General features: G+C 38.1%; 1 protein-coding gene across 1 annotated transcript in view; it reads right to left on the minus strand.

The window, feature by feature from the left end:
- cdh6 (cadherin 6) overlaps positions 1 to 25,314 on the minus strand; it is an 83,221-nt gene that overhangs the window by 13,733 nt on the left and 44,174 nt on the right. Inside the window, exons 5-9 of the mRNA XM_040143584.1 lie at positions 23,146 to 23,319; positions 12,362 to 12,549; positions 6,824 to 7,074; positions 1,656 to 1,792; positions 80 to 201 (exon numbers count right to left, since the gene is read on the minus strand). Coding sequence (XP_039999518.1) covers positions 80 to 201; positions 1,656 to 1,792; positions 6,824 to 7,074; positions 12,362 to 12,549; positions 23,146 to 23,319 — 872 coding nt within the window. The remainder of the gene's footprint in view (positions 1 to 79; positions 202 to 1,655; positions 1,793 to 6,823; positions 7,075 to 12,361; positions 12,550 to 23,145; positions 23,320 to 25,314) is intronic.

The raw sequence follows: 25,314 nt of genomic DNA on the forward strand, positions 1-25,314 counted from the left end.
AGTGACTTGATCGCTGCTACTGCCGAACTGATGCAGTGTTTTTACTTTCCATATGTGTGAAGTGATAAAGCTGTAGTACCTGACCAGCCTTTGTTCTCTCACAGACAAAGGTTTCATAAACTGTGGCAAATGTGGGAGCGTTGTCGTTGATGTCCAGCAGGCGGATGTAGACGGAAACATGGCTGCTCTGACGGGGATTATCTGAGGGCAAACAAAGGAAAGGCTTCATACTGAGGAAAACAAAACCCTGCTCCAGTTTCACACACTTTGACACATTCACTCTGAGCTATCCAGTACAACCTCAACTATTCTACTGATGGCTCCCACAGAGCAGCTCAGTGCGTTAAGAGCACCTTGTCAGCATTTGATGAGGGAAGGAGTGTTAGTCAGCCACCTTTTTTAGCCATGTTTTCCCTTATTTCCCTCCTGCTCTCATGCTGTCTCTTTAACCTCTGAAGCCCACACGAACATAAAAAGATGAAAGATGAAAACATGAAGAAACAAAATAGGTTTTCAAGATAGAATACATAAAAAAAACTGCCATATTGTTGAGCCCATGTCAAGCAGTTGGTTTATATAATACTGTAATTTTTCACAGCATGTCTCAGTTCAAGGTAGGAAACCAATAAAGCTTCCACTTCACACTTGTGCCTGAGTCAAACTGTGGAAGCTGAGGTTATTTGATGATAATGAAACCTCAAACTATATTTATATATAAAAAAAAAAAAAGTAAAAAAAAAAATTAAGGGCTTGAATATTTTCTTCATTAATTACCAGAAATTCAGTGTCTAAAGTGACTCAACACTTAGCAGCACAGCGTGACCAAAAACTTCATGGCTTCTTCTGTATCAACAAATACATATAGATTTGTTTTCTTCTTTACATTGACTGTGAGTGAAAATAAAGAGCAATAGGCTAAAATTGACAGTTGTGCATGCAGTCTATTAGTTATCTCCCTGTACTTTTGTACATTCAGTTTCTCGTCAGGATATATTGTAGAGGCAGCTGCATAATGAGCAGAACCATTCCATATCAAATGAAAGTGTCTCAGAGGTGCCCATAGCTTCATTTTTTTCCTAGTATTGGTGTGAAGGGGTATATTCACTCTGTGTATAGGAATACAAGACAAAATATTCCTCCTCATGGTGTCTGGCCAAATATGCAGTTTCATTTTTATGTTATGTTCTGAAATACTTGCTTTGAATGTATGCCTCCTCCCTAATACAATGGCAATGACTGGACTTGTTTCTGCTGCTCAAATCACTGAAAAGTAACATTTGTAAAACTTGAGTGTCTTTTCCAAAAGTGTCCATGCTTTTTGGATAATCTGCAGAATTTATTGTGGTCAAATTTAAAAGGTAATTCTTTCTTCTGTAGAAATTAGTTCCAGTGAAAACTGTTCATGCTTAAGTCTGTAGATTATCCAGAGTACACCAGGACATTGTTTCTAGAAGACAAGTTGCTTTTAAATGTCATTTTCAGTTTCTCTGACGAGCATGAATGAAATTCGTATTTAGTGGTGTACCACTTGTCATTCCCTCTATGATAAGTCACTGACTGATACACTGCGACACCAGGCACTGTCTGGCTTCATACATTCGTACACTACAATACATCACATATCTGCTAATAGTCCTGTCCTCTGCTGGACTTACTGAACTCAGTGGCAATGACTGAAATATTATGCCAGGCACTCTCCTCTCTGTCCAGGGTTTTAAGCAGGAACACAGACCCATTCCCTGGATGGATGTTGAACAGGCGGTCCATGTCAGTGCGACGGTCGACAGAGTACCTGTAACAAGCAAGACGGTGAGAAGTTGGTAAGTTACAGTAACCTCTATATCTGAGCAGCCTCACCGCCACAGTAAGGAGAATAACTGATTTCTCTCAGTCTATGATGGAGGCGAGCACATGGTGATAGAGACAAGTGAAGAGCGATGTGGTTTACTGTGGATATATTGTAGATAACTTTAATTATGTAAACCTGTGAAAGATGCAGTGTGAACCCATAAACTTTACATTACTGTTGGCTTGATTTGCTGTATGAAGCGGGTTTGTTGCTTCCCACAGGAGTATGTGATTTAAAATGTGCCATTAGGCTTGTTGCCAGATGGAGCAAAAGGGAACAATGTTAACTATTCAAAGTAAACTGTATTAGTTACAGAAATGTTTACATGGAGGCCTGTGAACTTATGAATAACAAACACTGTTTGCCATAACACCACCACGTTTAAAAAAAAAAGAAAAAGAAAAAAATTCTTAGTTAGCCTGTCTTCACTTAGAAAAAAAAACAGTACAACACTTTGGGATATTAGGTTCTTTACTCTCTCAGAGTGAGTTGAGGGAAACGCTATCAAGTCACGTTTGTGTTTTTAAGTACAGAGTTAAATTCAGGAGGTGGTTAGCCAAGCGTAGTTCAACAATACATTTAACACCCCTCAATAGTTAACGCATTACATTTATTTAATCTGTAAATAAACAGTAATGCAGAAACAACCCGTTGTTTTAAGGGGAATTTTGTGCTGTAACATTCTGATTTATTTTTTTTGTAATTTCATAACAAGCCTCTTTTTTCACCCCCTGCATTCAGTCTTCATGGTAAGCTAGTTAGGCTACCCCGCCCTGGCACCAGCTTTGTGCATGAGATTGATCTCCAAATAAGTATTTCTGAAAATATTGAATAATTTCTCTAAGGTGTCCTCAGATTCAACGCGGTCATGTTTGCACAGAAACAGATTAGAGGACCCAATAGCAGACAGACTGGCGGGCAGGTAGATGAGGGGAAGTTCCTCTATTAACAACAAAGAATGTCCAAGCTTACAGGCAGGCAGAAGGTGAGTCCAAAAAGGCCAGGATCCAAAAATATAAAAATAGGAGACTAACACTGGGAACTCTAAACACAAGGAACAAAGCAAATCTGAAGAACTAAAAGAAGTTACAGACTGTTACTGGCAGAGGCAAAGTCCAAAAAAAAAAACCACAACAGAATGGGAATGGGAGACAAACCACTAGAATAAGACTGACAAACCAAAAAAAGATGAAGCAAAAGGGAACTTGACAAACTGAAAAAGAATGAGGAAAACACAGAGACTAAATGCGCAAGGAAGGCAAGGGTAATAGGGAACAGGTAAAACTAATTGGGGCAGAAAACATACAAAGGCAGGAAGTAAAACAAACAAATACACACAGGTAAGTGATTTCAAAGTAAAACAGGAAGCACAGAGAAACTAAACTAGAAAAAAAGTAAAAAATGTCCAGGGTGGAAAGTAAAACAACGCAAAGTGAATTTTACATGAATTTCACTCTGCTGTGGCACAAATTGAGGTGAAGATGTGTTTGCACAAGTTGAAAATGTATCGTCAAAGCATGAAAAAATTGCACGTATCCTGAGGAGGAAAAGGGAGGCGCAGAGAAGAGAGAGAACCTGGAAGGAAATAACAGAAAGAACTGGAGGTCCTCCCAAAAGTCCGGCAAAAAAGTCAGAACAAAATGTGGCATCAGTTTGCAAGGCGCTTAATCGGCTAATCAAATACAATATGTGCAAAGGCACATTTCTGGTTGATTACTTAACATGCAGTGCCTAATTCTACTATTAATACCTTTCTGGATGGAGGATAAAAGAATTTTCATCGTAATAACCTGTAATTGTAGTTGTAAAATCCTTCCTGATAGTGTTACAAAGCACTGTGCTGTGTTTTGGTGTTTGATAAACCTTCAAACTCAGGGATCTGTTCCTCACACTGAACTTCCTGGTGTAATTGGTAACTGATAAAAAAAATCTGCTTCCCCTTCAATCTGAACACAATTAGAAATCATATGCTCTTTAAATCTTGGAAGTGAATTCTAAACCATAAAATGATGTACAAACTTTGATCCGTAAGGTTGGAGGAAAAATGCTGACTGTGTACAACAGCCAACCTTGATATGAGCTGGAATAACATAATTGTGTTGCACTGGAGGCTGCTGCGTTCTGTTCTCTCCTCCTATTTAATCTTACTATAGCCTGTTCAAAACATCACAGCTACTTGAAAATCTCTTGCTGTTTATGGACTGTGAGAGCATTCTCTATTTTTGAACTAGTTGCTGAATGCAGCCATTCACAGCTTCACAGCACTCCAAAGATAATAGAACTGAGATGCCTTTGCTTCTGTCTTTTTTGCCTGCCTGTCAAAGTGGTGGCAAACTGCTCTGTGAACAGGATCTACATATTGTACTGTATTTGAACACTGTCATTGCCTTGATAAAGGATAGTTCTACTATCGACTCAAAAATATAACATTAAATTGCTATCAGCGGTTAATTATGTACCATTAAATGTTAATTATTGTTTCCATAAAGAAATATATGAATCTAAAAAGAAAACATTGCCTCAGTACATCCAGGCTTGATCATAATTAGAAAATACTGAACAGTAAAATATTAGGTCGCTGACACATTGTGCATAGATGATACAGTAACATACACAAATGCACAAACACATGAGTAATTGGAATTGTTTCTGAATGTGTTCCCCCTTGTGACACACCACTTTGACAGCACTCTATGGTCCCATGCTTGTTTTAATTGGAATATGTTCCTCATCAATTCCCCTGCTTTAAATGTAGAGAAATAAAGACTCAGTTCCAGTCTCCAACTGTGCTCTTTCCTGCCTGCCACAGTTCATCTCCTGTCAGTTTAACACACTCATGCTGCTGTCATACATACGTAATGATTATTTCTTTTTAACCCATCCTGCACTACACTACTCTACACTATCCTACACTACGGTTATTTAATCTAAACTCATCCTTCTCTCTGTTTACACTGCACCATTTTCTAAATTCACATTTTTTATGGCTGTGTCCTATTATGTTGTAACTCCTGATCAACACCTACTACAACAGAGCAAATTAAAAGCTTAAAGGAACGGTTATGCTTTCTGCACGGACGGTTGCACAGACATGAGCTGAAGCAGAATCATGATGAGAAAACGTTTGGAGCGTTTATACTACTTTTATTCCATGCAGGTTGCTCCTCGCAGGAAAACAAAGCAAAGTTCTCAATTTTTCCCATGCATCCGTGGAAAGGTGAATACCTGCAGCACAGGACGCTCGGAAACTGCGTGTGTGCTGGTGTGACTTCACTGTGGCCACACAGACCCTCGTGGATGCGTCATAAATCTACCTTTTGGCATTTTATTTTTTCTAATCATCAGAAAATTCCCAGGATGTATTGATCTTGTCTGAGCAATGGACAATTACTAACAGGAGAGCAACAGAGCGCAAACACTCCTAATGCCAAGCATCAACAATGAACAGTACTGCAGTGAGGCAGTGGGGTTTAAATAAAGCCCGTAGGTGTAGGTTTCTGTTGTGTATGTACTCAGCAGTTTTCACACACAGCTATATAGCCCCCAAGATAGCTTGGTTTATAATCTTATCGGTGATCGCTATACCACCTTTTAACCTACTTCATAGTTCTCCTGTTTTCCCTTCTTTCAAACTCTTATCAGAACTCCTCACAAGTCTTTAGAGAATCGAGGTACATTTGAAGTCAAACCTCATCCAACTTCAATGTAGTTTTGCTGAGATTTCTAAAATAGCAGAGCAGGAAGTGCAGATATGCAAACTTTCATATATAACAGCCCTGCACTGCAGAAACAGGCTTCCTGTTTTCAGTGATATAAGGAATGATTGCTTTATAGTCCAATTGAAATCACAATAAGTTGAAAAGTGATTTGCAAATGTATTGTTAATTGTTTTTTGTTACTGAAAAATAAGAAAAATCACATGAGGAAATATCAGAAATGATCAGTTTCTCTCAACCTTATGAGTGGGTTGTGAGTTTGACTGACAGCGGAGCCAGCAGGCTGAGCCTCGATAGAGGCAGAATAGACCAAGCATACAAATGTGTGTTGCTTACTGTAGCTTGCCAGCCATAAGCAGCAGTGTTGTTAGCAGTATTATTGAACAAAAACGACCATTTAGCATCTAAACTGACCAGTGCTGATATTTGCTGGCTAATTTTTAGGATTTTCAGTGTGCTACAGCTAATCAGCTATCTAGTCTGCAAACTGACATTAGCTGTGCAGCTTTACCTGGTGGATGTTTCTTTGGTAGCTTGTTCATCAAGCTAAATCCCAGGAAAATATGTAGCTAAGATGGAGACATTCATTAAAAAGCTAATGGAGACCGTTCTCTTCAAATCTATGGCTCTTCTGTTGGCATTCAGTATAAGCTGGGCAGATATGTATCCACTAGCAGAAAAAGAAACTGCTGGGCCAAGTTAAGTAAAATTGGTACCACAAGTGTGACCTACTGAGCCCCCTTTTTTTTTTAAACTGGAGAGAAATTTTAACATGAAAAAGGATCCCATCTGGCTACTCTGCTGTCTGTTACTTCTTTGTAATAAAAAAAAATGAAGTAGTTGGTGGTAATTTAAATAATAAACGGATTGTGTTTACAAGGTAGTACCCATTAAGTCCCCCAGACAAACCAAAGCACTAAATATATTGTAGTCTGTAAATGGAAACTAAAGCTGGACAGTAGAGTTTGCTAAAACTTTGTGCAGTTGGTCATGGGAAAATACATTTCATAATGTCATAAAAACACTGTAAATCTAATTTACAGTTACAGTACAGATAATTAACTAATGTCCAGTGAGACTGGAACTGTCTTTGAAATCTCCTAAAAGAATATTGAGTAAGTTAAAAGTAGTTCACTGATGCCACTTTAATAGATTCCAGGTTTTTCTGTTCTTGGTTAATATTCTTGCCTTCTTAGTTCATAACTTATTTTAAAATTATTTAAAAAATGAAACAAATTAGACTGAGGTTTGAACTTACTTGACCATGCTGCGAGTGCCATCGGGATCCATGGCACTGACTGCGCCCACCGCCACGCCCACCTCAGCGTCTTCCTTCACCTCCATTAGATAGCTAGCCTTGTCAAACAGTGGTGGCTCGTCCACGTCCTCCACGCCAATCCGAACTGTGGCCATGTCTTTGGAGCCTGCTGACATGAAGCGAGTGTCCACCTGAGTGTTCTGAACCTGGATCTCTACTGTGTATGAATGCTTCTTCTCATAATCCAAAGGCTGCAGAGGCAAAGAGAAAAATACAGGAGAGATTTAAGGCTTTGTTCAGACTGTAGGCAAATCTAATTTTTTTCTCAAATCAGATCTTTAGGACAGACTGTCCACACTGATTTGCAAGTGATCAGATCAGATTTGTGTGTCCAGACATCACCAATCTATCTGCATGGGTTACTGTGGTAATGGCATAGGCACAGCCAGGCTGGTGACACAGCTATCCAACATGGAAGACTACCCCCAAAAGCACCAGCAGACAATTTATTTGGCGTCTGTCCATGGACTGTTGTTCTCGTTGTCCTTCATAGTGCCAAAAAACTATACTCTCTGATAGTGCTCTGCTAGTAGCAGCATGGATTCTGCTCATTCCGTCACTCTGGATTTGACATCATCATTGTTTGTCACTTCGCAAGGGTCACAAACGAGACTTTGAAATCTGATTTGAGTGGACTGAGATGCAGATGTAGAAATTCAATTGAAATCGCTTTTCAAACCACCTCCAAATGTGGTTTGGGTCTGTTTTGCAAAAATCACATTTCATGTGGTTTTTTGCCGTCCAGACTTTCTAAAATCTCGCTGGATACAATCTGGATATGCCACAAAACACATTTGGGCTGGAAATCTGAACAACACTTTAGAGGACTTTTTCTTTTGATGCAGTAATGGTATTTTGGTAAAGATAAAGCTAAGATTAACAGTGCATGGAAAAGTGGAATTTCAACTTATTGTATGTATATTATAGACAGGTTGAAGTGGCAAAGGCAGCCACGAAAAATTATGGATACAAAAATGGTTCATATGAATTTAACCACCTAAAATATAGCTGAGTCGGAAGGCAAAGCTTTTGATTTACCAGTCAATCTAGGTTCCAACCCTCACCTATGCTCATGAGCTTTGGGTAGTGAACCACAGAATGAGGAGCTGGAAAATGTTACTGGGTAGAGGGACATCTGGGCTACTTTGCTGAAGCTAAAGCTAAATATCCATGACCCATATTGAGATTTAGCCAGCAAATGCAAATTCTTATACCTTTTGTACTTGATGAGTGGTCATTTTGGAACTGGTTTTATGGTATACAGTACCATTATTGAATCTTCATAGTATTGTGACAAAACATGTCAAATAATGAACAAGAGTAGTCTGTAACCCAGACTAAATTGCTATTATATTATTTAATATTTCCTACGTAGGAGTAAAATGTTTATACTGTACTAATTCATAGTAATAGAAGGCTTGATACCATGTAGAACACCACATTTAATTGTAATCAAGCAAGGGAATTAGTTGATTTAGTGTTTTAATTGTTAGCTGAAACGTTGAACATCAATGCCTGGATGTATGGAGTGTAAGACTGCATGTCTTATTGTATCAGGGCTGCTGACTGTCTCAATGATAAAGGAGTGAAAAGAACAGCAGATGCTGTTACAGTGGAAAATAACATATTAATTACATTGAGATATAAAGCAGCTAACAGATCAATCTGATGACAAATGATAATAGTTTTTCAAAGTGAAAATAATTTTGATGAAATGTCTTCCTTGACATGAAATGTGACAATGCTGCATGGTTGTTTATAACAAGAACAAAGCTTCAAAGATTTACTTGAACAGCTCTGCAATCACTGCCTTTGATTCCTTGAAGAAATCCTTGATAATGTCCTCATCTCGTATCCTGCTGACAGAATATCATTACTTCTTTGTTAAAGCCCGCAGACTTTCTTAGGTTGTGTCAGCAAGAGGAACAAAAGAATTTCTAAATATCAACTGTGATTTTACATCAGTAAACATACTCTGTGAGGAGTTTGTGAATCATTTTCTAGATTCAGCAGCATAAAAAGCTCCAATCTAGGGTATTAGTGCCTGCTGCCATGGCTAGGACTGAGGGTTGTGAAGGTAAAGATGAATAAGTTTAATTTGGTTTCTTTCATCTGTCAAGCATGCCCAGGCTTTGCATATTTAGTAAGTGTAAAACAGACTACGTGGGCAGGATCCTCGAAACTGTGGAATGTGCTGAATCACTGCTTTAGAAATAATTTGAGTTAACCAATGCCGTGAGGAAAATTTCAAGATAATTAAATGCCAGCCTCATTTGAGGGCATCAGGAAAGCAACAGATTTCACATCATTTACAATAGATGCAGACTTTCATTCAGTGGTATTCAGTGTACAGCTACAGAAGTTTACTGTACTATTTATTTTTCTTGCTTTTTTGATTCCTCCTATTTATTCTTGTTTTGTGCCTTATTCTAAAAGTACTTTATAAATCTGGTTTTCAGATTAGTGCTACAAATTCAGACCTGATAACATTGAAGACAGTCTCGGAGGACTACCTTACGCTGAAAAAAATTTCGGCTAATGTACACGTGCGACCAAAAACAGACATAACACATAGTATATTTTGGATAGCCGACTCATTTAATAATGTCAGAAATCTAAATCCGGACTAAGTGTGTACCTGAAAATTAAAACTGAACCATATACAGTAGCTCAATATAAACTCTGGCAGGAAAAGGTTCAATAAATTAAATTCTGACTGTATGCATGACTTTGAGCCTTCATGACCCATTTATAGTAACTTATTATTAAGTTTGGCAGTAAAAGGTTTCAGTTTGTTAGTTTTACTTGGTTGACACAAGTGTCACTACAACTCTCCATATGACACACGCTGTCTGGCAGCCATCATGGCCTTTCTGGTCACAACTGAATTTAGCATATCAGTGCTAAGGATGAAATGATACTAGGATTTATTTTTGGTCACCAAGATGAAGACTGTTTCATAGTCTGCATTACTGTGAAAAATGACAAGGCCACCCAGCATGACAGTAGAAGGGTTTGCAAAAAGCTTTTGTCCTCCTGTTGCCATCAGACCCAATTCTCTCCAAACTTCATCAGCCATCTTGGAAAGGATACCAACATCCAGGCTTGTTGATTGAAAAAGCTAGAACTCATCTTCATCATCATCCATTTTCACCTCCTTGGGCAAGAGACAAGGGAACCTGCCCATGAAATACCTCAGATAAGAGAATGTGGCAGTTTGGTGTCTATTAATGTCTGCCACTGCTGCGTGTTGCAGCAGTCCGTCCCCATTGGGGAATTTAGAGACTATGTAATCTGCTGCTGTTGTCAAGTAGTTCCCCACATCACCGAAGAATCCTCCTAGCTGAAGGTTACCCTGGCTCACAGTGAATACATGTGTCTCGTAGCAAATGGATAACTCCTCGTCAGTCAGCTGGTATTCTCTGTTTTTGTAAAGAGCAGGCTTTCATCCTCTCTTGACCTCATCCATCGTTTTTACAACATGTTCAGCTTTGTAAAGGGCAGGCAGAATTATTTGGAGTTGCAGCTCTACTGTCAGAAGTAAAGTTTGGATACAACGTTCCTTCTTCTGAAGAGTTTGGCTTGCAGTTTTAAACAGGGGAATGGCCTGTTTCAAAAAGAAAGCATAACACTTTATTTGTGGATCAATCAAAAACTTGTAAACCTTCTCTGGTTTTGTCATCTCTTTCTCTTCTTCCTTCCATTTTTCTCTACCTTGAGAGAATTTCCTCTATTTTTTACCCACCTTCATTTGCTGAAAGACAAATGCATTCAGATTAAACACTTTTGGGTTGGAGAATGAGGGCCTCATGATCATGCTGATTTTAGTTGTGTGGGGTTGGATGGTGAGGGCCTGTTTCCATCTACTGACTTGCTGCTCTATTGTTTTATGGGATTGGAGATTCTGGTTGTAAAAAAGCTGGGGGATAACTTCTTGGTCTTCAGGTCAGCTAGCTTTCCGGAGCAGTTGTGTTTGGGGCCAGATGAGGGCTTGGGAGCAGCTAAGGGCTTGGTCTTCAGAGTTGGACCAGTTGAGGGCTTTGTCCTCCGGGTGGGACCAGTTGACGTTGTAAGCTGGAGTTCATCTCCCTTAGCAGAGCTTAGAGGCAGTGGCTTCATTTTCGTCCCTTCTGTCTCTTCTGCAAAAAACTGAGTCATTGCTTCCCATTGCTGGAGCAGCCGACAGACACATTGTCCAAGAGATAGCCATCTTGTAGAGGACAACTTCAGAATCTTTCATACATCAGCCTCACACCGAATTTGATTGTCACGTAGCACAGCTCTTGTTGCTCTTGTAGTAATATATTTTGACAAGCTGGTCCTCATGTAGTCGTCTTGCTGCCTTTTCGGCAGCCATGTGCATGACGTGGCATGCACAACTGAAAAAGTAGATATGGGGACTCTCTTCCTTTATAAATGCTGCATTCCTTTCATTAAGCCCTGCCTTACTGCAGCATAGTCAGCTGCAAAGCTAAAACAGTTGATCCATGGCATTCCTCCTTTTTTGAGTTTGAGGTCAAGATCGTAGATGCCTTCTCCAGTAGATCTCAAAAAGTTTGAGCAGCATTACTACAACTTTGCCAAAACTGGGATCATAGACACGAACAACCACAGGATAAATATTATTACTTTTTTTTATCCATTACTGTTATATTCATATTGAGAAAATATATGAATTAACGTAACACATCTCTCCCTCATAACATCTTACGCCAACATGAGCACTTCATGTTATTGTCATTCTGGGGATATACCTGAATACGTTAGTATTGCCATTTTTGTTATAATTTTATCTTTTTAAATTCATAATTGCCAATAAATAAACAGTCTGAAGATGCGGAGGCATGGCCATTTCTCCCAGTAACTTTCTAGGAATCTGCGGTGCGTGTACTTGCCTTATTTTCAGCTGGGGGAGTCATTAACTGCTCCTGTCATTATGATTAAGGGTTTGGGTGCAAAACTAACATTATGAATACTATGAAGTCCCGTTTAACCATCTGTGACACATGGACAAAATAACACTTACTTTGCCAACTTAAATGACTGGTGAACTAGCAAGCTAGTTTGCAAATACATGGGTAAAATCAGGCTAACGTTAACTCAATTCACGGTCTCAACATTCCACATCCCCCCCGTTTACCTTTGCAAAAGATCTCAAAGAATGGTCCTCACTTGGGGAACCAGCTGGCCGAAGTGAGGAGAGGGAACGAGAGATATAAAATCAAGGTCAAAAGTGTTGCTATTGATTTGTGGATCCCAGCTACTGTCATCATGTATTTGTCAATTATCCCCGCTTGTGAATATGGGTGAAAGAACGAATCCAGTGCTATGATTGTTGGAACTCTTTTTCCTCTTTTGCTTTTGGTAGGCTAGATGCTTGTTGGTCTAGACTTCAGTTGCTTAAACTCACAATGTGTGGGTACTGTACTAAATGCAATTAGTGCTCTGAGATCACAGTTTAGTCATGCTCCCTCTCACCTTGCTGACGGTGATGACTCCATCCTGGGTATCTTTGTCAGTGGAGATCTCAAACATGTCCATGCCATCTCCACTGACGATAGTGAAATACATCTCAGCGTTCTTCCCGATGTCTCTGTCAGTGGCTCGAATTCTCCCAACTGGAGTGCCAGACTTGGATGACTCAGGAACTCTGAATTGGTAAATACCTGAAAACACAGAAAACAACACTGACAATCAGCTGGATGATATCATATTACATACATCCATATGATGAACCGTAATGGAGGTGTACTTAACTTTCTATTTCAGTGACATGTCACAAGTCATATTTCTTTTTAGTCTCATGTTGACCTGTTAATATGTTAGTGTTACAACAACACTCTATTTCACATAAATATAACCATTCATCAAAATCAATCAATTTCATCACGTCATGAGTGTTTTTTAAATATGTGTATTTTTTTTAAATCTTGGGTTGAGACTTCAATCAGTCAGTCAATGCATTTATAGTGTAAAGACCCTACATGTAAAATATTTACCTTGATTTATCACTTTCAAATTAATGTTGATAGCAAAGTATTATGGTTGCAGAAAAATCGACCACTGGGGAATTTACTGATATGTTACTGTATGTTACAGGATCCAGGGAATTTCTCTTATTAAATGTGCAGGCTTGCATATAGACAATAGACACGAGGGGCTACAATCAATACAGACAACTGATAATGCATAGTGCAAAGGGTCTTTATTATAACTTAGGGTATCATCTTCTGTATGACAGTCTGGATCAGTTAGAGACAGTCACATGATTTGTTAAACGTGTCAGTCATTTAAGGGAGAAGCTTCTTGATACATTTATTTGTTTGGGAATCCATCTTGGCCAGGACACCTCCCAGATTAGAATACATTTATGGACTGAATTAACAGTCTATTAGTAAGAGGTACATCAAATTTATTATAACATAATGGGTACAATGTGGGTACACTGATTGTATCAATGAATGTATCAAGGGCTGAGAAGTGTTAAGGTCTTTCAAGTGTATGATGAAGCATAAAATTCTTTCTATTGTTTAGTGTATAGACAGATCAGATGTTGTCTCTGATGGAGTTTGAATCCACTGTCTGTCATGACAGTAATAACTGACTGAGCTGGTGCGCAAGCATCTCACTTGCTTTGTGTTCATATTCATATTTTGTGGCTTTTGATTTGAGTAGCATGCTCTCAGTGTAATTTGGAAAATTAAATTCTATAAGTAGACTTATAAACTTCATGTATAGGGATGGGGGAAGCAGCAATGTCCACACGATCTAAATGGAAAATCCACTGAGCCATGTCAGTTAGTTTGAGTAATATCTAATGTATACCTTTAAAAAGCTACTTAACAGCAGTTGGTCCTCAGCTTGATGTGCTCAAGTGTATATACAATACACACCTATTATCAGGGGAGGGAAGAAACACACTGCCACGGCTGCAGCTGCCAACATCCAATATCTTATTTAACAAAGGATCATTTCGTAGCCTTCATAACACATATGTATATGTATCTCTGAATCAGGCTAGCTCTCCAGCTGATGAACAAAAGTACTGTAACAGTGAATTCATGACAAATGTTTCATTTCAGATCAGTGAGTGTAATTGTGTGGCTAGTAGGGTTGTAACGGTATGAGATTTTCATGGTATGATAACCAACTCAGAAAATATCATGGTTATTTAACAATTATTTTTATTATTATCAGTTACAATGACCCTTAAAGGAATGAAAACAAAAGCACGTTAGTTTGCATGTTAGCACCAGTGGTGGAGGAATCATTCACATCCTTTACTTTAGTAACACTACTAATACAACACTGTAAAAGTACTCTGTTACAAGTAAAAGTCCTGCATTGAAAACGTTAAATAAAATTATGTAAGTATTATCACGAAAACGTACTTCAAGTAGTTCAAGTACTTCAAGTTTGTAAGTAAGTTTACCGTACAGACAGACAATACAGATGTAGCTGGGAGCCGGGATGTGAAAAATAATTTTGATAGCGCAATATACGATCAACTTTTAACGTTTCACACGTTTTTTCGTTAGGGAAATAAAGTATTAAACGGGACACATACTTTGATCTGCACCGACGGATGGCGTTCTCAAAAATGGCCAAACATGTTTGATGTGATTCCCCCTCTGACAGCCACTTTGCACGAACATTTTTTGCAAACTGGATATCTGTCCTTGAGGACAACCTCATGTCCGTTTTTGGGATATCCAAAGTAATCTCTTGCTGCTGATTTGAAATTCTTTTTCGGGGGATGGAGATTGGTGATATCACACAATCATTCATTTTCTGCGCTGCATTTGTGTGTGCGCTTTGCCAGTTTCCGAGTCCAACAGGGAGTCAAGGAGGAAAGAAGTTACGCATGCGCAGGTGAGATTCTCCATTTGGTTGCTTTTTTTTTCGATACTGGAAATAAGCAAATATACATGGAATAATAGCCATCAGCTGCCATACCGACAAAACCGGTATACTGCTGCAACCCTAGTGGTAAGAAGGGGTGGGTTAAAATCTGAAACCATACTAAAACAACTAGTAATCAATGACTACCAGCAAGCCAAATCAAATGAAACAAACCTAGCAAAACCAAACCCGTCCAAACCAAAGAGAACAGCAACAAAAAACAAACATACAAACAATATATAAGGACAAGGAAGTTTCTGTCATAACTGCTCTGAGGAGTAGATCATATAAAATGTCTATACTAAATATTAAATAAATAGAATCTTATTTAATATATCAATAAAATTCATTATAAATAGCTTTACCTAAATAGAAAAAGTAAATGATAAACACACAAATAAATGTAAAAGTAAAGTATTATAATATCTAAACTATTCTACTCTATAGTACTCTTGCTCCAGGTAGTTGTTCCAGTGGTTAAATTTCTCACCTTGCTGAAGTGATGTAGAAGTGTACTCTAAACTGTGTCAGTAAACCATGCCATCACTGTTAGGCGTGGTTAAAGGTGCAACAGAGCACACTTCTGACCACATCCAACAAAATGGTCAGAGATGCAACAGTCTAGAAAGTTTCAAGCAGGGAGGGCAGTGAAACACTGCTTTTCAGAGTTCATCTGCTCTGATGCAAAATTTTCAAAGCAATCCTCTGACAGCAAGTGTATATTAAGATGCTTCTGTATTCGGGTTAGAGGGGAACAATGTAACAGGATTATTGCAATATGTGTATAAGTCTTTATAATGTGACAAAAGTCTGGTATACTTTTAGAAAGCAATCTGTGTGTGTGGCTTCATTATAGAGTGTTTTCATCCTCTGAGACTTTTGTTCTTTGCAGATTTTATATTTATGCTGTATATCTAATTGTGTCAGTGATGCACTACCTTGTCATTTGCTCATTGTTACTTTTTAACCCTGGAGAGGAGTTTTGTCTCATGTAATCCCTTTATTTGTTACAGCTTATGTGGTGTGGATACACCACATAAGCTGTAACAAATACATTGAGAAAGTTTGTCTCTCCTTGAAAAAAATCATATGACACCATAAATTCTGAAAAGAGAAACATCTTTGTAGAACTTCATTAAGAAGGTTAGACGGGTAGACAGCAAGAACAAAAGAGGCATTCTCAGTCCAAAAAAAGTACTGTTAATGCTGAGGGAAGCCAGGCGCTGGAACAATTTCTCTCTGCCAGACTGCTGACAATCATTAAAAAAAGCGTTTCAATATATTTTTTATGAGTGTGCTGTATCCTTTGTTCTCTGGTATAAGTGCTAACACTTTCAATTGCCATCAGTTTGTTGCTGAGAAGAGCTGGCCATTACTTACTAAGATTTTCCTCCTCAATGTGAAACAAAAACAGCCTTGGCCTGTATTAAAAAGGCAGCTCTTCTGAGTCACTGAATAGTACACAAACACACCTAAATGAATGAAAATGAGATGTCACTGTGCTATATAAACCTGAGGCAGTTTCTTTTCAGGATACGTCCTTTAATTAGGAACTCAGGATGTTTGTGTGTGTGCGCGCGTGCGCACATAAATTCCATTTCAGAGAACTAGTGGTGTGTATAAACCACTTCAGTAATTATATGCTGCTGAGGTGTCATACACAACTCAATCTGCCACTGTTTTGGTATATTTATGTGTGTTTGTGTGTGTAGCCAAAGAGAGAAAATGAGATAAAGGATGTGCTCACAATTATATACAGTACACAAATATTATCAGGGGAGGGGGAAACACTGCCATGGCTGCAGCTGCCAACATCCAGTATCTTATTTAACAAAGGATCGTTTCATAGCACGTGTACAGTAAACATATCTCTGAATCAGGCTAGCTGTCCAGCTGACTTTCCACAGTGAGAAACAAATGTACTGCAATGGTGGACTCATGAAAACTGTGTTTCCGATTAGTGAGTGTAATGGTGTGGTAAGAAGTGTTGGCTAAAATACTGAAACCAGAGTAAACCAACTACTAATCATTAGTCAGTGCCAAATCAAGCAAACATAGCAAAACCAAACTCAACCAAACCAAACAGAACGGCAACAAAAACAAACATACGGAAGAAAAATAAGGACACATCATTTCTTATTTAATATATCATTGGAATTCGTTGTAAATAATTGAACCTAATTTGTAAAAAAGTTAAGTATTATAAAGTGTGTCAAAGATTTGATGCTAGAGTGGTGTAACAGGCAGCTAATCAGAAGCCTATTTTTTGCTTTTATTTGATTGGCTTGAGGTTATGGTGTCTAGTGGCTAGCAGATACTTATTGTACGTGTATACATATAAGTAAGAGATAAGCAAAAAGACTAAAGACTGTCTTGAACTTAGCCAACAGCTTCAAATATTACTGTCTCTAAAGGGTACAGCCTGTGTGACACTGTCCGATCAAAGAAAACGCCATTTGGTGCTCTGTGAGTGGCACATGCCAATACTGAAACAATGTAACCACCAAAGCAATTTAACTTTACTATTCCAATACATTTGGCATTCTATCTACGTACTGACTGTATGTCTTAGCAAAATACTAAGACAAACAAGTGGGGGCCTGGTGAAACCCTGAAGAGCCCAGAGGTAAAGACAGAAAAAGCAGAATTCATCTTCACTCAGTTTTCTTTCTGGCTGATTGGAGATTGTGTTGCCTCTTGGCTCTGACACCGACAACACTGATTGGAATCATGGTGTGAAGTGAAATGAATTGACATGTGTGGACCAAAGTGTGTGTATGACTGTGTGTATGCTCTACCTTTGTGAGAACCAGTTTCTGACCTTCAGACTGAGGACGGGTTTTTGGTTTGGCAGACAGTAAATATAGAGTATCTCATATAGTAATCAACAGATATTCCTCGTATTGATAGAAATACAAGTGTGTGTGTGTGTATGTGTTTGTGCTAAGTGTGGTGACTTAAATAGCATGATAATGCCACATGCAATCTTTTCGGCAGGTTGCACTATGATCGACCAAGGCAGAGATAGAGAGGGAGAGGGAAAAACAATTAGAAAATGAGTGAATACAGAAATCCAGAGAACAAAGGGGTAGAAGTTCTGCCTTCGTGTCAATTCATGGGGATTAGACAAGAGAATGATGTGATCAAGGCCAACAGAGAAGCAATTTACACATTTCTTTTAGACTACTAAGTGCACTGAAACTCTGCTGATGGCACACACACACACACACACACACACACACACACACACACACACACAGAGACACACACACACACACACACACACACACACACACACACACACACAGACAGACGCACACACACACATTACACCACATGCCGATACAGCCTCTTGATGAAAAGCTGCTACATTTGCAACAGCTGTTGCTATGTTCAAACTTCAACTCTTACAATGCTTCTACTAAAGTGAGATTAGCACTGAGTTAAGATGAACTGTACCTCACAAACTAGTTTTGACAGATGTAACGTCTGTGCTGCTGAGTAATGGTAACGACCAATGAAATGCTGTCATCTTGGCAACTAAGAACAATGACAGTGCAACATATTATTTTCTTTTTTTTCTTAGCCATTTAAAGATATCTTGTCCATGTTGGATTAAAAAGATGAAGGCCAATATTCATTCTTAATGTTGGAAACAACAATTTAGAACAATTTCACCACAGTGTCGAGATAGTAGATTCTGTATACCTTTAAATCATGAAGCATTATATTTAACAGTACATCATCAAAATTAACTTTGAACCTCATTGTATAAGCCACAGTTGATGAAAACTGTTCAGAAAAAAAATAGAAATTTTAACATCTACTATTTCATGACAACTGGGCAAATTCAATCTGCATATGAAGATCATGTGATACGATTAAATATGATTATTTTCTTAGCTGTTTAAATGACACTACAATCGCACACCAGAGTCACAGGTGTGTGGTTATACTGCTTATACTATATGGTTATAAGTATACTTATACTCAAATCTTATAAACTTGCCAGCCAATCAAAACTGAGATCTGCTAGTGGCCATGGTATAATATATGGTAATTTGATTAATACATAATCAAAATACATAATTTATTTTTTAATGCACCATATCAACTGAATATCTGACCTATAATATATAATATAAATTATCTGAATAATATCTAATAATATGAACTGAAATAAAAAAGTATTAAAACTAAAGATACCCTTAACATTAGTTAAAAATGCAGGGTTAGCCATAAGGCCCTTGTTGCTTCACGTTATATTGTACTTTAGTAAAGCATATCCCCAAATCTTCTACACAGTGAACCCCAGAAGGTCTGGGACCCTCAGGGCAGCTGCCTGCTTTGCCCTGATTCTGTCTTGGCACACAGCACTGAACAGTGACATTTACAAAACTCAGCATCAACATCTTTTTCAGTGCTCGTGTTACTCTGGATAATCCACAGAACATGTTGTCAGTTTTCAGAAGGACTGTGTCTTCAGCAAAAGTAGTTTCACTGAAACTTTTTATTGTGATGCTCTGAATTGATCAGAGTTACCAAACCAACCAAACCCAAAGCTTTCTGCATGGCTATATAAAGCTATATACATTGTTTTGTAATTTTGGTGAAATGCCCCTTTAAAGACTATTTGGAAAAAACACTCAGTTGGTAGTATTGGTCAATTGGTATGACATGACAGGCTACATGTACTACTACTACATCTACATCTATTACAGGCAATCCTGTCTGTGCAGCATTATATCTGCATTATTGGATTAGCTGTTACTGATCTAACAATCTCACATTACAGATTTGAGTTTTGCCATATACTTGACTCAACAATTTATCCCACGTTTAGTAAGGCCTAGAGATTAAATTCCAATCATGAACATTAGATGGCAAAATTGGACAGGCTATTCTGCTCTCACTCTTAACACCAGTTTTAATTAATTAACTATTCTGGATCCAGAAATGCGTTTATTTATTAATGTACAATGCACTGACCACAGAGGACTGTTACCATGGGAATCAGTGCCAGAATTAGTATTCAGATGATTTGTTTTTTGCCTCCCTGAAGCTTTCTCTAGTCTCCTCAGGAAAAGTCATTCTCTCATAGGTGAAGGGGAGATGGCATAGTCATTTTATTGTTAAGACATTGTACATGTAACGTTAAAGGGACAGTTGACCAATTCTACACATCAAGTTCAGTGTATTAGTCATGAGGAGTACTACTCAGCCTTTTAAAACAGTTGTATAAAGTCTTGTGTTGCTTTGGAGGGAGTACTCCAAAGTCTGAAAAAAATACTCTGATAATTCGATCAAGGATTTGTCACTGGATTTTAAACAGAAAAACTGCATTAGAAAACTTGGGGTGTGAAGTTTCATAAAAGTGGGAATTTACCAGATAGACCAATGAAAGATATCAAGGTGCATTTATGGAAATGTAAGATACAGTGTTTTGACCCTTACTAGGGATTAAAGATCACAATACCCCCTTCTGTTTTGACTTTATGTCCCTCCCCAACTAAATGGAAATGCAATACAAGCTGCCAGATTACCCCTTTAAGAGCGTTGTATTAAGGATTGGAGATGGCCATAATGGCTCTATGGGTCTTGAATAACCCAACTTTAATTTGCTATAATTTATATGCATGTTACTAATTGCTACTTCCATGAATGGAGGATAAAAAAGTTAGTGTTCATATTATGAGGTGACTTGTTTTTAACCAGAATTAAATACAAGAATTGCAAACATTTGCTCATTCCAGCTTCTCAAATGTGAGGATTTGCTGCTTTTCTTTGTGTTATTTCATTGTAAACTGAATATTTTCCAAGTTTTGAGGACTGACTGTTAGACACACTGATTGTTAAACAAAATAAGTAATTTGAGAATGTTACTTCAAGGTTGTAATGAGTATTTTTGATTATTTCCTGACATCCTGTAGACTAAATGATTGTCTGATTATTCTGAACCATAATCTACAGATTAAACAGTAATGAAAATACCTGTGAGCTGCAGCCCTAAACTGTGGCAGTCCAAACTCTAATTTGAAGCCAGATATGGAGAGCATATTATTAATAGACAGTGCCTGTCTCTAACTAACACAGTACAGCAGAGGTCTTAAGAGAGTTTGGGCTTCTTGGTACAAAGCCAACATGTTTACAGTGCGACTGTTCCTGTTATTAGGGATTAATTAAGTTTAATTAATTTGGAAGGCTTTCAGGAAGAATTAATGTTGCTTGAAATAATTCCCTGGGAAGGACATACACAGCTGGTGCAATCATTTTCCAGAGGTGTTTAATTTCTCCAGCAGAAAGGGCTGGACCTTGAATAGATAGACACGTTGGGGGTGAATGGTGCTCCTGCTGTGATAGACAGGAGTTATAGAGTTAGTTAGAAACTTCATTAAGTCTACTGCTACGTCTGTAGTGCAGCAGTTTACGGCTTCTGACATGTGAGCTGAGCACAATGATTTACTGATTCATAACAATACTGTGAGCAGTCATTGGGAGCAGTAGAAAAGTCAGCAGCAAGCAGAATCTTGCAGTTTATGCTGAATGTTGCATGTATCTTTTTCTTTTGAGTGACATATTGTGATCCTAGATTCAATCAGTTTAACAAGGAACTACACATCAGGAAAACGGTCAGTTTCTTGAAAACATCTGTGTCTTTTCAAACTGACTACTCTTTGACTCATTGACTTTCTCACTGCACCTCTGGATCCTATTCCCTTGACCAAAAGGTTATCCTACCCCCAACCATTCATCTTGAATGCCTAACCCTAACTAACTTCATCTCCACAGCTATTCCCAATCCAGAGCACCCTCTATCCCCTTGATCACCAGTTAATTCAAACATTAATCATCTTCATCTTGTAACACGTTTGCCCTTTTGGATCTTGGTGTCTCGTTCTTGCCCTGGGTTTTTATCTCTTGACCAATGGTCTGTCCTCTTAATCACAACCATGTGGGCATGGATGCAGGACTTCAACCAGGTTTCCCTTAGACATCCCATTGTTACTCTCTGTTTGTCATCTCTCTCCTCCTGCCTGAATCTTGTACAAATAGTTTTGAGTGACATGTGTCAGCTTATGACTTACCTATGGTCCACTACTCCAAACTTCGGTGAGGTAGACAATAGAGCATCGGTAACCTAACACTAAATTGCTTTCAGACACTGAGGGGTTGTGTTTTTAATTGGATGCAGCAGCTCTTGGCTACCCCCGATAATGTGTACCATACATACATACATCTACCTACTCTAAACCCATCATGTAACTAACTAGCACGGGTTGTACCTTAAAATATATGAAATAGTTAGCAATATGACCTGATTAATATACAAAGTTTTGTTAAAACATATTAATGTCAAAACATTTTTTAATGGCAAATAGTAGCGGCCTTCTCTTTCCTTGCTGCGTCTGCAAACTGTTCACAGCTGCTCACTGTTTGCATAACTTAACTCAGTTCTCTCTATCAACTTAAGAGATGATGGGCTTTTTGGGGGTGTTTATGACCAACTTTCCTTCCTGAACTTAGTATCCCTACTGAGATTTGCAGCGGACTTTTTCTGTGTTTATGTTTTGGCAAGTTTGAAATGACAGCAAAGCAGCTTATTCTATTTCAACTTGAACTAACATGACTTTAAACACTCTCTGCAGCTGTCAGAATCTAAAAAGTTCTTAATCAATAAAATCAACAAAGAGAAATTCCCTCATGCACCATTATCTTAAGAAATGTTTGCCCCCTTACATAAGTAGTGAGTATGTACCACATTCACTGTATGTGATTAAAACCAGTTGTCGCTCCTCACTCACTAGGCAAGATTTCCATTAGTGTGTACACATTATGCTGGCCTTGTGAAATCCATACAATCTTATTTTTTTCTTTGAATAGTAAGATATCAAATTTTTTCAGAGGTGGCCTGTTGTGTGTTAAAGGTGTTTTTGTTACTTTGCCTCTAGTGCTCATTTTTTTAATATAATGTTGCTTGTGCTGCCATTTGAATGCGACACCTTATTGATTCCTGAGGGGATATATGATTTGTGGATATAAACTCTGCGACATTTCAGTCATTCTGCTGCGTGCGTTTCCACATTCTGTCTGTTATTTTTGCCAGCCAAGTAAGTGTTATTCAATTTAAAGTTAACAGTACATGTTAAAGGTTAACTGAAACAATCTCAGACAGAAACTTTACCCAAAATGATTACATGCATTTGATTCTTGTGGGAATATTGTTCATATTTAACAAGATATCGAAAAACAACAGTTATCATTCCTTTTTCTGCTTCTGAACACCCTAATTAATGCGTGTTTGTGACTCAGTCTTTCATCATTTGGATGCAATCTGTGCTCCTTCAGTGCTGTTGACTTACTCTGAGTGAACCGGGGAGGGTTGTCGTTGACATCAGTGAGAGTGATGTTAACCACCGTGGTCCCTGTGAGCCCCCCTCTCTGTCCGGCCATGTCTTTGGCTTCAATCACCACCTGGTAGTGCTCCCTCTGCTCACGGTCCATGTCACCAGGACCCAAGGCTGTCTGGATCATACCTGAACAAAAGTAACACAGATGCTTTTGTTTTGCTCTTCATTTTCTCTTTTCAAAAGACTTTTTCTTCTTCAGCTGCCTTTTACCAGAATTCTACACCATGCTAAACTTCATAGGCTCCTAGAACAATCACAGATCTTGCTGTTTCCAATAAAAATTTATTTCTTATGGTGTGATCAGGGTGACTTTCTCTACCCAAACAGGTGTATTTTGCTCTTGTTTGAACGTGCCATCAGTTATTCTGTTATTTTCCCCCCAATCAATACACAGCTTGTTAAACAGGTTCTGCAGATAAATCAGATACATCTAGAATGGTATTTCAAACTATCTGCCAGGGATGCCAAAAAACCATTGATCTTATGTACTTGTGTCAGGATTTACAAAGCATTTAGTGCAAAAACTACTCAAAAAGTGAGGGACACAGCAGAAGGGAATTTGCTCTTAAATAAATAGTTTGACTTGTATTAAGGATACTGAAATTGTGAGGATGAATATCAATATCTGGATTAAGTACAGAGAAAGAGTTAGGATATGTTTAGCATAGTTTATACAGACTGGAAACACAGGGAAACAGCTAAAGTTGGCACTGTAGAAAGTTAAAAAAATACAACTATCAACATCTCTAAAGAACACTGATTCATAAACAGAAATGTAGTAACATCAACTTGAGATTTTATCAGAATTATGTCTTGGGCTGTAGGGTGTTGTCAGATTGGGCTACTTTTTATCTGTTTGGGTGGGTAGGTTTTAGGTGACCTATGATAATGTGTGCTACTTTTAGTAGCACTGGGGGGTTTCCCCAATGAAAAGTTGGAATTAAAATAGCCCCTCTTCTCCTTAGGGAAGTATGATAGACATTGACAAAGCCTGAAGTTCAGCAAGCAGTGACTGATAACTGATGACTAACAAAAACACTTAAAAAAAATGACATCTCAGTTAATTAAAACTAAGATTTACCTCTTTTGTTTGGACCGCAACAGCAGGGCCAGCTCTATAAACACAAATGTATGTCACTGACTGACTGACTGATCGATGAAGTTACACCATTGGTCGGCCAGCCGGGTGTTGGAGTTTCCCCAATAGCCATTGCTATTTCAAAATGCATAGCACCTTTGTCGCTACATTTACCCACTTTTTAGACCCTTTTAGAGGCTTTTTAAAAAAAAAAAAAAAAAAAAAATGCACCTAGCGACCAAATCTCGCAAATTTTTTGGACAAACCTTAACTACTTCCCATAGGCGAGAGTCGCCAGTATTGCCTATTGTATTAAGACACATTTGCTGTTACCAGGGTAGCCAGAGGTGTTGCCCAGTCAACCAGGACTGAAATCTTAAGGATAACAACTTTAGGCTAATGCATAATATGAGACTGGTATCTGTCTTCTCATCTTGCTCTCAGAAAGAAAGCAAAAAATTGGTCCTAAAAACCGTTCCTTTAATTGCCATTCGTTTTTGAGCCACAAACTTCCTGCTGCTACTTCACATTAATTGTTTCGCTGGCAAAACTATTAAACTTTAAATTTGAGGCAGCTAAGTGTTTACTTGAGGTCAGCATTCGCCTGTTAATTCCTTAATACTTTTTTGTTACTAATTGGTATTGGTAGAACAACATGTCTGTTCCTCAAAATTAAGCTTGGTATAAGAAAACAATAATAACTTTAGTACCAGTACAGAAACTTGTGTTGTACGGGAACCAGTATTATACCCTCTACATCTACATTACAGACAATTTTCTATGCTTATTTGTTGGTTGATTAATTCAAATGTTTCATGGGAGGAGTGAAAAAAATGAAGCATGTGAATTTATGGGACAAAGAGCTACAGAAGACTGGTGCTTTTGTGGTTCAACAAACCTTGAACCTATAACCCTGAGGTTATAGTTTAAACTTATAACCTCAGTATTAGAGGTGAGGTTATATATATATATATATATATACATATATTATATTTTATTTTATTTTATATACATTTATAATAAAATATAACACAGGGATTGGG

This window comes from Xiphias gladius, chromosome 14 (assembly GCF_016859285.1).
Source record: "Xiphias gladius isolate SHS-SW01 ecotype Sanya breed wild chromosome 14, ASM1685928v1, whole genome shotgun sequence".
Lineage (NCBI taxonomy): Eukaryota > Metazoa > Chordata > Actinopteri > Istiophoriformes > Xiphiidae > Xiphias > Xiphias gladius.